Source organism: Amblyraja radiata, chromosome 18, assembly GCF_010909765.2.
Source record: "Amblyraja radiata isolate CabotCenter1 chromosome 18, sAmbRad1.1.pri, whole genome shotgun sequence".
Taxonomy (NCBI): domain Eukaryota; kingdom Metazoa; phylum Chordata; class Chondrichthyes; order Rajiformes; family Rajidae; genus Amblyraja; species Amblyraja radiata.
In genome coordinates this window covers 3,145,207-3,158,107 of record NC_045973.1, presented here as the reverse complement: position 1 = coordinate 3,158,107, position 12,901 = coordinate 3,145,207, and the positions used below count along the sequence as shown (strand labels likewise).

The 12,901-nt window shown below is 47.2% G+C and overlaps 1 protein-coding gene across 15 annotated transcripts in view; it reads right to left on the bottom strand.

Moving 5' to 3' along the window:
• Window positions 1-6,402: 6,402 nt before the first annotated feature.
• The window catches only part of LOC116983051 (sarcolemma associated protein), a 124,628-nt gene continuing 118,129 nt past the window's right edge, over window positions 6,403-12,901 (bottom strand). For 9 of the 15 annotated variants that reach the window (XM_033036593.1, XM_033036596.1, XM_033036598.1 and 6 more), the window contains 2 exons: window positions 12,223-12,225; window positions 6,403-7,834 (listed from right to left, as the gene is read on the bottom strand). In XM_033036593.1, the coding sequence (XP_032892484.1) occupies window positions 7,742-7,834; window positions 12,223-12,225 (96 nt within the window). In that variant the 3' untranslated portion in view covers window positions 6,403-7,741. Of the gene's footprint in view, window positions 7,835-9,770; window positions 9,864-12,222; window positions 12,226-12,901 lie in introns of all 15 variants that reach the window. The other 6 variants (XM_033036595.1, XM_033036599.1, XM_033036603.1 and 3 more) reach the window with 2 other exon arrangements.

The window sequence follows — 12,901 nt, the reverse complement described above, 5'->3', positions numbered from 1 at the left end:
TGGCCAGAGTGAGGCCCAGCGCAAATTGGAGGAGCAGCACCTCACAGCAGTGTAAACTTGGGTAGTTTACACCCCAGCGGTATGAACATTGACTTCTCCAATTTTAGATAGTTCTTGCTTTCTCACTCTTTCCCTTCCCCTTCCCAGCTCTCCCACAACCTACTGTCTCCGCCTCTTCCTTTCTTTTTCCCGCTCGCCCCCCCCCATCAGTCTGAAGAAGGGTCTCGACCCGAGAAGTCACCTATTCCTTCTCTCCATAGATGCTGCCTCACCCGCTGAGTTTCTCCAGCATTTTTTGTCTACCTTTGATTTTTCCCAGCATCTGCAGTTCTTTCTTAAACATTCAGTTCATCACCTGCAAGAATCCCATTCCTGCCAACATCAGCCTCAGATTATCAGTCTCGAATGTCGTGATCTCTTCTGAACGATGGCACATTTCAATACTCCACTCACAGCAACCGCTTTCTGCTATTTATATCAGTGTGTCCTGTTCTGTGCGCCTAGTTAGTTCCTTCTTTAAAAACAAGCCCTCCCTGCTCAGTAAAGCCCCTGTCCCACTTAGGAAACCTGAACGGAAACCTCTGGAGACTTTACGCCCCACCCAAGGTTTCTGTGCGGTTCCCGGGGGTTGCAGGTGGTTGCCGGAGGTTGCAGGTAGTGGAAGCAGGTAGGGAGACTGACAAAAACCTCCGGGAACCGCACGGAAACCTTGGGTGGGGCTCAAAGTCTCCAGAGGTTTCCGTTCAGGTTTCCTAAGTGGGACAGGGGCATTAGGCGACTACCAAGGACTAATTTTTAATGGAATTCGCCTACAACACCTGGCGGCAACCTACAACACCTGGCGGCAACCTACAACACCTGGCGGCAACCTACAACACCTGGCGGCAACCTACAACACCTGGCAACAACCTACAACACCTGGCGGCAACCTACAACACCTGGCAACAACCTACAACACCTGGCAACAACCTACAACACCTGGCAACAACCTACATCAGCAACAATTGTCGCCACGGTCGCCGATAAATTTTCAACACATTGGAAGTTTTGCGGCAGTCGCCTGTAGTCGCCCAAAAAATCACCTAAGTGGGACAGGCCTGTAAGGGAGTCTTCATCCATCTCTTTGCTAAATTGCTTCAATAAACAGGTTGGAAGGGACACAGCAATGATGAATTTAAATAGATTTTTGGGGGGGGGGGGGGGGAGGGGGGGGTGGGAGAGGAGTGTAGTTACAGGTCAATTCTGTGGGCAAGGCCTTTCATTCTGGCTTGATTCTACCTTGTAGATCAATGTTTTTCTAAAGCAGTGCGAAAGATGGAATGTCAATTTCTTGCAGGTAATTTGTGTTCCAAATAGGTTTGAGCTTTTGAACTGAACGTGTATGAAAAGCCATATCATCAGGTGGACATTCTGTCCCAATGTATTTTGGAACTTACTTCTCGTCCTCCCCCCCCCTCCCCCTCCAAGAACTAATAGAGTCGTACACAGTGGGTAGATGGAGACGCAAGGAATTGCAGATGCCAGAATCTATCGGAAAACACAATGTGCTGGAGTAACTCAGCGGGTCAGGCAGCATCTGTGGAGGACATGGATAGGTGACGTTTCACAGAGTGCTGGAGTAACTCAGCGGGTCAGGCAGCATCTGTGGAGAACATGGATAGGTGACGTTTCGGATCGGGCCCCTTCTTCAGACTGATGGTTATGTTTTGTGACTGTGTAAGGAATGAAGAGACACGGATCACGTGCAGGCAGAGGAGATGAGTTTAACCTTGGCATCATAGTTGCCATTGTGGACCGAAGGGCCTATTCTTGTGCTGTACATTGCTATGTTCTAATTGTTATCCATTAAATCAAACACAAATTGCTTCCGAGACTGGAAAAACAAAATCCGCTGTATTCAGTAGGTCAGACAGCGTATGTGGAAGGAGAAGAGTTAATGTTTACTGGTCAATGGAGAGCGAGGGTGGAAGATTGCAACCTTCACGTGGTCCGCCCTGTTTCGACTAATGCAATTAACTCGACGTGCACAAACGGAAGATCAAATAGAACAAGTTGTCCAACAACTTTAGGCTGTGCACGCCACACGAAAGAAGAATGGAGAGCGATTGCACACCTTTCTATGTGTGTTGCTGTGTCAGGTCATCAGTGGGGCAGAAGCTAGATGATGTTACACTGGCAATCCATCCGATAATGGTGTTTAAGAAGGAACTGCAGATGCTGGGAAATCGAAGGTAGACAAGTGCTGGAGAAACTCAGCGGGTGCGGCAGCATCTATGGAGCGAAGGAAATAGGCAACGTTTCGGGCCGAATCCCTTGGGAAATAGGCAACGTTTCGGGCCGAAACCCTTTCGGGTTTCGGCCCGAAACGTTGCCCATTTCCTTCGCTCCATAGATGCTGCTGCACCCACTGAGTTTCTCCAGCACTTTTGTCTACATCCAATAATGGAGCACATGCAGGAAGGCTTGGAGAATATTTGGGCGTGGGCCGATGAGTAACTCATTCACCACACCATAGCAAACCAATGACTATTCTCGGCACGTTCTATGTAATCGCTGTTTGCAAATTGCCCATTTTTTCCCAGCAGTTATCGGGCAACTGAACCATGCGAGCAACAACCACAGGGCAGTCCTGAGCTACTATCTACCCAATCAGAGACCCTCCGACTATCTTTGATCGGACGCCGTACAATTGGCAGTCTCGCCAACAGTCTGTCTGTTTTTCTGTTTTTTTTTTGTTATTTTGAGTGTGTTTTGAAAGTTTGTTTTATGTGGGGGAGGGGGACTGGGGAAACATTCTTTTCAGTCTCTTACCCTGCGGGAGATGCGATTACTTTCTGGGTCGTGTCTGTGGTCGCTCTGCAGCCTAACATTTTGGAGCTTGAGGCCTCGCTCGGGACTGACTTTGGGCCCCACCGCGGGGCGCGGACTTACCATCGGGGCCGATCCTTTGCCTGGGATCGATGCCTGCGGACTTTATCATCGAGAGCTCGCAGTCTCGGGTAGAGACCGTGGATGTCGGGAGCTCCAACGCCGCAGAAGGTTCGACCAGCCCTGACCCGGGGTCCGATCGCTCGGCACGGGGGAGCTGACATCCCCCCCGATGCAGGAGCTTGATTGCCCCGACGCGAGGGCCTGAAAGCCGCCAGCGACGGGAGTCAAGATCTTCCCGTCAACGGAGGGCTCGAGGCTCCCCACCGCGGGAGGACATAGAAGAGAAGAGATTGAACTTTTTTTCACCTTCCATCACAGTGAGGAATGTGGAGGACTCACTGTGGTGGATGTTTATGTTAAAATGTGTTTTGTGTGTTCTGGTGCTTTTTATTTGTATGACTGACTTGGCAAATGAAATTCCTCGTATGTTGCAAAACATACTTGGCTAATAAAGTTGTAGTGTATTGTACTTTACATTGCACTAAACATTATTCCCCTTATTCCTTTTATCATGTATTTGTACTCTGTGGATGGGTCGATTGTAATATGTTATGTTTCCGCTTTTCACTGTATCTTGGTACAAGTGACAAACCAAAAACTAAGCATCTTCCTGGGTTCACCAGAAACATAGCCCAACCTGTTGCAACAAAACATAAAGTTATAGAAGAACTCAGCAGGTCAGGCAGCATCTACGATGGGAGTGAACAACTCAGCAGGTCAGGCAGCATCTACGATGGGAGTGGACAACTCAGCAGGTCAGGCAGCATCTACGATGGGAGTGGACAACTCAGCAGGTCAGGCAGCATCTACGAAGGCAGTGGACAGACGATGTTTTGGGTCACAAGAAGATTTCTGGAGGGTGCAATGTAAAACGATGCTTGTCCTTTTTCCTCCACAGATGTTGCCGGAACCACCGAGTTCCTCCAGCTCTTTGTATTTTGGTCGAGATTCCAACATCTGCAGTTGCTTTTGTCTCCATACTGTGGCAACGATGCAATGAGAGGGATTAGGTATTATGAGACAAATGGCTCAGCACCTGTGTTTTCCCAAAACCTTATTGCAAAAGCATGTCAGAATTACAATAGAATATTCTCTTTTTGCTTGATTGAGTCGAGAGCTAACAGTTTGTCGAGACATGTAGCACATCGAGGAGGAAGCAGGCGTCCTGATTGGGATCTACTTACCAGCGTGCATCCGTGTACCATCTGTGGTCACTCATCGAGGTTTCTTCAACAACTCCTATATCTACAACCATCTTTACCACGGCTGTGGGACAATCACTGCTGCATGTTGCACATCATCTTTGCTTGAAAAATATATCCCGTCCCCTAATTTGAGGAAGGACATTCTTACTATTGAGGGAGTGCAACGTAGGTTTACAAGGTTAATTCCCGGGATGGCGGGACTCATATTCTGAGAGAATGGAGCAGCTGGGCTTGTATACTCTGGAGTTTAGAAGGATGAGCGGGTACCTCATTGAAACATATAAGATTGTTAAGGGTTTGGACACACTCGAGGCAGGAAACATGTTCCTGATGTTGGGGGAGTCCAGAACCAGGGGCCACAGTTTAAGAATAAGGAGTAAGCCATTTAGAACGGACACGTGAAAATACTTTTTCTCACAGAGAGTAGTGCGTCTGTGGAATTCTCTGCCTCAGAGGGCGGTGGAAGCCGGTTCTCTGGATGCTTTCAAGAGCTAGATAGGGCTCTTATAAATAGCGGAGTCAGGGATATGGGGAGAAGGCAGTAACGGGGTACTGATTGGGGATGATCAGCCATGATCACATTGAATGGCGGTGCTGGCTCGATGGGCCAAATGGCCTACTCCTGCACCTATTGTCTATTGTCTAAGTCCTTCACCGTCACTGGGTCAAAGTCCTGGAACTCTCTATATGCACCTTGTCTTCACGGCAAGCAATTCACCACCAATTTGTTAAGGGGCAGCAGTGTTGTAGAGGTAGAGTTGCTGCCTTACTGCACCAGAGACCCCGGTTCAATCCTGACTGCGACTGCTGTATGGAGTTTTGTACATTCTCCATGTGACCACGTGGGTTTTCTCCAGTTTAACTTCCCACAAAGACGTACAAGTTTGTAGGTTAATTGTAAATTGTCCCTAGTGTGTGGGAAGGATAGTGCTAGTGTGTACGGGGTGATTACTGGTCGGCGTGGACTCGGTGGGCCAAAGGGCCAGTTTCTGCGGGGCGTGTCCCTCAAGTCTAAAGAGAATTGGAAATTGCCATTAAATGCAGCTCTTTACATAAACGCCCGCACCATGTAAGAATACAAGAAAGTCCAAAGAAGGCTCTCGACCCGAAACGTCACCCATTCCTTCGCTCCATAGATGCTGCCTCACCCGCTGGGCTTCTCCAGCATTTGTGTCTACCAAGAGTACAAGAAAGGTTATTGCAGACAGAAAGCTTTATATATTTGTTTACATCTATGCATCTTCTCTGAGCAACAAACTCAAATGTCACAATGGGAGAGCAAACTTTTATTTTATTAAATCATGCACATCACATATGTTAGTGCAAATACTTTCATTTGTACTCCAGAAATTCTACTTCACTTTTCAACCTTTTTTACAAAATAGATTTAAAACAATTATTTAACTTTAAAAAAATCATTTCTGCAATTCAGCATATCAGAACAATATTTGCAAACAACCTATATACAGGAGGTACCGAAAACCACTGGCATGTGAGTGTGAGTGTGTGTGTGTGTGCGCGTGCGTGCGTGCGCAGCTGAGCTGCAGTATCAGAGCTTACATTTGTTCAGACTGACAAACTTTTGAGCAATGTTTAACAAGGAACTGCAGATGCTGGAAAATCGAAGGTAGGCAATAATGCTGGAGAAACTCAGCGGGTGCAGCAGCATCTATGGAGCGAAGGAAATAGGCAACGTTTCGGGCCGAAACCCTTGGGAAATAGGCAACGTTTCGGGGCCGAAACCCTTGGGAAATAGGCAACGTTTCGGGGCCGAAACCCTTGGGAAATAGGCAACGTTTCGGGCCGAAACCCTTGGGAAATAGGTGACGTTTCGGGCCGAAGCCCTTGGGAAATAGGCAACGTTTCGGGCCGAATCCCTTGGGAAATAGGCAACGTTTCGGGCCGAATCCCTTGGGAAATAGGCAACGTTTCGGGCCGAATCCCTTGGGAAATAGGCAACGTTTCGGGCCGAAACCCTTTTGGGTTTCGGCCCGAAACGTTGCCTATTTCCTTCGCTCCATAGTTGCTGCTGCACCCACTGAGTTTCTCCAGCATTTTTGTCTACCTTCAAACTTTTGAGCAGTTTTTGTTTGTTTCCACGTGGACAAGTGTTCCTTCCCCCCCACACAACCATTTAAACAAACAAAAAAATAAATCCCCAGATGACGGGGACACCTAATTCACCCTACATTCATCCTCAACGTGCTCAAGATCAATGATATAACTGATTCGTCAATATGACCTTGAAGATCGATTGTTTTTTCCCCCATTCAGAATATCTTAAACAAGCTTTATATTAAAGTGTTCTCTTTCATTCGCTTGACTACGGAATCTTGTACCGATAGCAATGCCATTTACATTGTACAATTGCAACAACATTCGGCGGCTGAAAATGTAAAAATTGAATTCGTTTTTTTTTTCAAATAAGGCAATTTCCAACTCATTCTGGCTAAGATTCGTGGACAAACAACAACAACAAAAAATAAAAATCAAGGTGGTGATGATCCATTTTCTCCTGTCCTTTGCTTCAGAACAAAGTGCTTGCTGGTGTGACTCCTATAGTGAACATGTCAGCTGTCTGATATAGACATCAGAAGGCCGGCCCTGGGAATGTAGTGATTAAGGCAGTAGTAGCAAGCCACTGCTGGATGACTGCAGACTTTAGTTGCCGGTCATGGCTAACTTCTGAGCAAAGAGCTTACTGCTGTGCAGCAGAATTAGTTCGAGTCAGCCTCTAACATAGACATCCCTGATCTTAGGGAACGCAAACAGACATTCATCCTTTCATCTTATATCCCAACGATACACAGCTTCCCACCGACTGATGCACAGAGGGGGTTGTTTGGAGATGCTTTGGAAGGGTTTGTGAACCACTTACCTTCACTGGTTACACCTCAACTCGGATGTTTATCAATGATAATAAAAAACTATGTGGGGGAGGAGGGGTGAGAATAATGATGAGTAGAATGCAAGCTTTTGGCTGTTCCTTCAACCTCTTCAGTAAGGCGGAGGTTTGAAACTTGGGAGAAGTCGAGCTCCCATGAAAGGCCTGCAATAGCATTGCGTTTGATGTTTGCAATGTAACAGCACATTCATGATGTGTTGCAGGTGAATGAGATGGATGGCAAGCTGATGGTCGCTGCCACAAAGTGACCGCTCTACGGGCCAGTGTGCATCAGTTGGTGGGGTTGTACCACCGCAGCTAAAGGAAACAACACAACTCCGAAGTGAAACCAAAGGTTGAATTCCACATTCCTTTAAATTTTGGTACCAAGAAGCCTTGCGTAAGGCTACCACTACTCTTCACATAACCCCAAACAAATCCTTTTTTAAAATTATGGAAAACTACAAATAAAACATTATCTAGAGTAGAATCCAGTCACAATTTTTATTCTCTCTCTATATATACAATTACATTTTATACAGTTCAAGCAAAGACTCTACTGTCGTGCTTTGAAACAGCTGTGTTTGTTAGAGGTAAAAAGGATGGAAACAGATCCTTTTGCCCCCCCCCCCCCCCCCAGCCCACCCCCACCCCGTGCTAAAAGAAAGGCAGAGTCAATGGGGTTGGAGACATTCTGTGGTTGGAGACATCTCAGGCAGGCTCAGGGCGAGACCCTGTTCAATGCCGGATATAACACTACGACAGTCACTGCCACCAGCACTGCCACCACTGGCATCCACTTGATGAATCCACCCTGCAAATAACAATAAAGCAATTTAAACAATCGTCACCGTGGCAATTTGTACACCACCATTTCCCCCAAAATACAAAGCAGCGGCTTGGGGTAAAACAAGTTCACGTCCAGATATTTCACTGTGGAGACGCACGGCACTAACATAAAATCACTCTGCACATCATGGTGAGAGGCAGCAATGATCAGAAGGGTGGCACAGCGGGTAGAGCTGCTGCCTCACAGCGCTAGAGACCCCGGCTCCATCCTGACCTCGGGTGCTATCTGTGTGGAGTTTGCACGTTCTTCCTGTGATGGTGTGGCTTTCATCAGGGTGCTCCGGTTCGCTCCCAAAGATGTGCGGGTTTGTAGGTTAATTGGCCCTCCATTCCCTGTGCACCAGGGACAATTTACAGAGGACCAATTAACCTATCAACCTGCATGTCCTTGGAGTGTGGGGGGGGGGGGGTAAGCCCACGCAGGTCACGGGGAGAACGTACAAACTCTGTACAGGCTGCACCCGTAGTCAGGATCGAACCCGGGTCTCTGGCGCTGAGAACCAGCAGCTCTACTGCTGCACTACAACGCCATCCCAAATGAGGCAACAATAGACAATAGGTGCAGGAATAGGCCATTCGGCCCTTCGAGCCAGCACCGCCATTCAATGTGATCATGGCTGATCATTCCCAATCAGTACCCCGTTCCTGCCTTCTCCTCATATCCCCTGACTCCGCTATCTTTAAGAGCGCTATCTAGCTCTCTCTTGAAAGTATCCAGGGAACCGACCTCCACCGCCCTCTGAGGCAGAGAACTCCACAGACTCACCACTCTCTGAGAGAAAAAGTGTTTCCTCGTCTCCGTTATAAATGGCTTACCCCATATTCTTAAACTGTGGCCCCTGGTTCTGGACTCCCCCAACATCGGGAACATGTTTCCTGCCTCTAGCGTGTCCAAACCGTTAATAATCTTACATGTTTCAATGAGATGCCCTCTCATCCTTCTAAACTCCAGAGTATACAAGCCCAGCCGCTCCATTCTCTCAGCATATGTCAGTCCTGCCACCCCAGGAATTAACCTTGTAAACCTACGCTGCACTCCCTCAATAACAAGAATGTCCTTCCTCAAATTAGGGGACCAAAACTGCACACAATACTCCAGGTGTGATCTCACTAGGGCTCTGTACAACTGCAGAAGGACCTCTTTGCTCCTATATTCGATTCCTCTTGATATAAAGGCTAACATACCATTCGCTTTCTTCACTGCCTGCTGTACCTGCATGCTTACTATCATTAACTGATGAACAAGGACCACTTGTACTTCCCCTTTTCCCAACTTGACACCATTTAGATAATCTGCCTTCCTGTTTTTGCTACCAAAGTGGATAACCTCACATTTGTCCGCATTAAACTGCATCTGCCAAGCATCTGCCCATTCACCCAACCTGTCTAAGTCACCCTGCATCCTCATAGCATCCTCCTTACAGTTTACACTGCCACCCAGCTTTGTGTCATCTGCAAATTTGCTAATGTTTCTGTGAAATTCTGTAATTTCACACATATCGCTCACCTGAAGGCTTATATTAGAAAAAACATATTGAACCATGGACATTAAATCACGGAGTCTTTAATCAAGTGTTACCCCAACCTGCTGCACAATTATAACCTACAGTGTACAACTATTCAGCACGTGGCAGGAAATATAGACATGCTAGAGAGGCATTAGTGGCATGTTAGAGCAAAACACTGGGAGACAGGCAACAAAACACACACCTGGTTATATTTAAACATGTAAGAAGTCAGTCAATAAAGCATAATGAGGTGGAACAAACAGTAAACACAAATTAAGATCTTGTATTGTACATATTAGCAAGTTAACGCTGCATTCAGACTGTTCATGCATCTTGTGAAGAGAGGACACAAATGATGAGAGGAACACGCAGACATAGATTGTAGCTGCGTACCTTGATCTACCACAGGTGAGCGGACCACCAGTACAGGAAAGCCAGGATTAGGGCCACGCCTACAGCAGGGATGGGTTGCAAAATGGTGGAAGGCTGAGGGAGGGAAGGGATAGTCACAGTCACCGACCGGGTGCCAAGCAGCAGAACACAGTGGCCACTTTCAGGGGATTGAAACTCGACTGTGCCAAGGGGAAAGAAAACACGGCCCTCGCACCGACTCCAACATCTGCTGCAAAACATCGTATCACTAACATATTTCACCATTTTGCCCACACATCAGGATCAGGTCCAAATTCTCTCAAATATATTTTTAGATCGATGGACAATATTTCCTGACATTTCTTTTCAAAATTATAATTAGCAAGAGGCATGGGAAACATTTAACAGCGTTTAACCTCGAGGCAGCCAAAGTTACTAACTAGTTACCGTTGTTTAATGAAGGAACTGCAGATGCTGGAACAATTGAAGGTAGACAAAAATGTTGGAGAAACTCAGCGGGTGAGGCAGCATCTATGGAGTGAAGGAATGGGTGACGATCGGGTAGGGACCCTTCTGAAAGTTGAAAGAAGGGTCTCGGCCCGAAACATCACCCATTCCTTCGCTCCATAGATGCTGCCTCACCCGCTGAGTTTCTCCAACATTTTTGTCTACCTTTAACTAGTTACCGTTAGTTAGTTAGTAACCAACAGCAACTAAACAGTTACTTCATTACTAATTAACCAATTAGTTACCAACTTAACATCAGTAACTAATTCATCATAAAATAACCAGTTAACTAATAAGTTACTAACCATCATTAGTAACTAGTCACAATCCGGTAGGCGGCGCGGCTCTCGCCAGCAGCGGCCTCTGCAGTCCGTCTGCGTTTTTATTATTTTATGTCTATGTTTTAATGTAGTTTTTGTTATTTTTGTTGGGGTATGTGTGTGGGGGGGTGGGGGTGGTGTGGGGGGGAGGGGGAAACTTTTAAATCTCTCCCTGCACGGGAGACCCGACCTTTTCTTTGTCGGGTCTCCGTTGTCGTTGGGGCTGCAACGAGGAGCGGCCTCCAACAGGAAAACCGGGGGCTCCAGTGCCGACTGCTCACCTCACCGTCGCGGAGCTGGCCGAGTCCAGAGCGGGTGGAGCTGTGGTGGACGCTGCTGCGACCCGACCCCCGGAGATTCGGTGGCTGCAACTGCGGGTTTGGCGGACAGTGACACCGGGAGCCCGCGGGTCCCTGGAGGGAGACCGCTTTTCGGGGCTTCCGCAACGGCGACTTCTCCCGCCCGAGTTGCGGGGTTGAAGAGCTCCTGGAGCGGGGCCTTACAGCACCGCCCCGCGCGGCTTGGAATGGCGGCGGGCTGCGAGCGCGCGCCGGGGGCTCTAACACCAAGACCCGGTGCGCGAACTTGCATTACCCGGCGTGGTTTAATGGCCACGGGACAATTCGCCATCGCCCGCCGGGGGCTTTGACTTTGACTCTGACATGGGGGGGGAGAGTGCAGTGGAGAGAGAAGTTTTTTTGGCCTTCCATCACAGCAATGTGATGGATGTTTATGTAAAATATGTTGTGTCTTGGGTCTATTTGTTGTAATGTATGGCTGCAGAAACGACATTTCGTTTGGACCTCACGGGGTCCAAATGACAATAAATTGAATTGTATTGTATTGTATGTATTAGTACCAACTAATTAGCAATTAGTTACCATTAATAACCAAATAGTTATCAACAAATTAGTTACTATTTGTTACCAACTACTGTGAATTAACAATTATTTTACCACATAGAATAATAAATCTCTGTACAAGTTTCACTCCAGTGGAAGTTATCTGCACAGATTTTGAGTCACGGGAATATGTTCCAATGTAGCCATTGCTTTCCCGCTCTCTCCATCCGCTCCCCCTTCCCAGTTCTCCGACCATCTTACTGTCTCCGACTACATTTTACCTCTGCTTGCTTTGTTGTTATCTTCTTCCAACAGTGATCTATTCCATATTTTCCTTGACCTCCATTCCCTTGGTGCTGTTTTCACACCTTACACTTCCTTATCTACACATTTACTTATCTATGTATCGCCCACTCCCGACATCAGTCTGAAGAAGGGTCTCGACCCGAAACGTCACCCATTCCTTCTCTCCAGAGATGCTGCCTGTCCCGCTGAGTTGCTCCAGCATTTTGTGTCTATCTTCGATTTAAACCAGCATCTGCAGTTCTTTCCTACACACTTAATACTATGACTACTCTTGGAATGCACTTCATTGAATGTAACATACGAGGGTCTGTAACGGAACGCCCAGCATCCCCAGCCCTGCCGCAGATTTAGCAATCTCCTGGGTTAGTGCACCAGGAGATGGTTCCCCATTAAGGTCGCACCGTCACCACTGTCCACACCAGCAAACCAGTGGAATCAAACGCTCCCTTGGAGTCTCCTGTTCCTTCAACGTCCCTCGCAGGCAAGCAATTATCAAGCACCCTTTACAAAATAATTTCAGACTCTACGCACCAAGTTTGTGGAGAAAACCAAAAGAAAACTGGGGATGTCAAGGATGTAAGAGGGGTACAAAGAGCACCACAATAACGAGTGCATTTAACAATTACATGGAGGGAGCCCAATTTAAAATGAGTCTCGGTGGCAGGGCCTTCCACACACTACGCCACTGGAACAGCAGCACAAATGTGAGCATTGGCCGCCGGGAGTCATCTTCACACATGTAATGGATTGACTCTGACCTCTCCTCATCATTGCAGGGAGATGGATTTCGGCTACACTTTGGAGCACACAATTCTCCTTTCTGACCGTGCGTGAAGACTTACTCGCTAAATGTTGAACGAGCAATGGGAATGAGATGCCTATTGGAAACTGCAAGTGTTTCTGTCCCTATTTTACATCTAAATTGTGTTACAGACAAGTGATCAGGCCTGCCGTGCATCACCCATAACCAACCCAAGTTGATTTAACACAAGTTGATTCTTGGTTTAACACAAGACATTTAGAAGATTGAGGGGGGAATCTTATAGAAACGTACAAAATTCTTAAGGGGTTGGACAGGCTAGATGCAGGAAGATTGTTCCCAGTGTTGGGGAAGTCCAGAACAAGGGGTCACAGTTTAAGGATAAGGGGGAAGTCTATTAGGGCCGAGATGAGAACA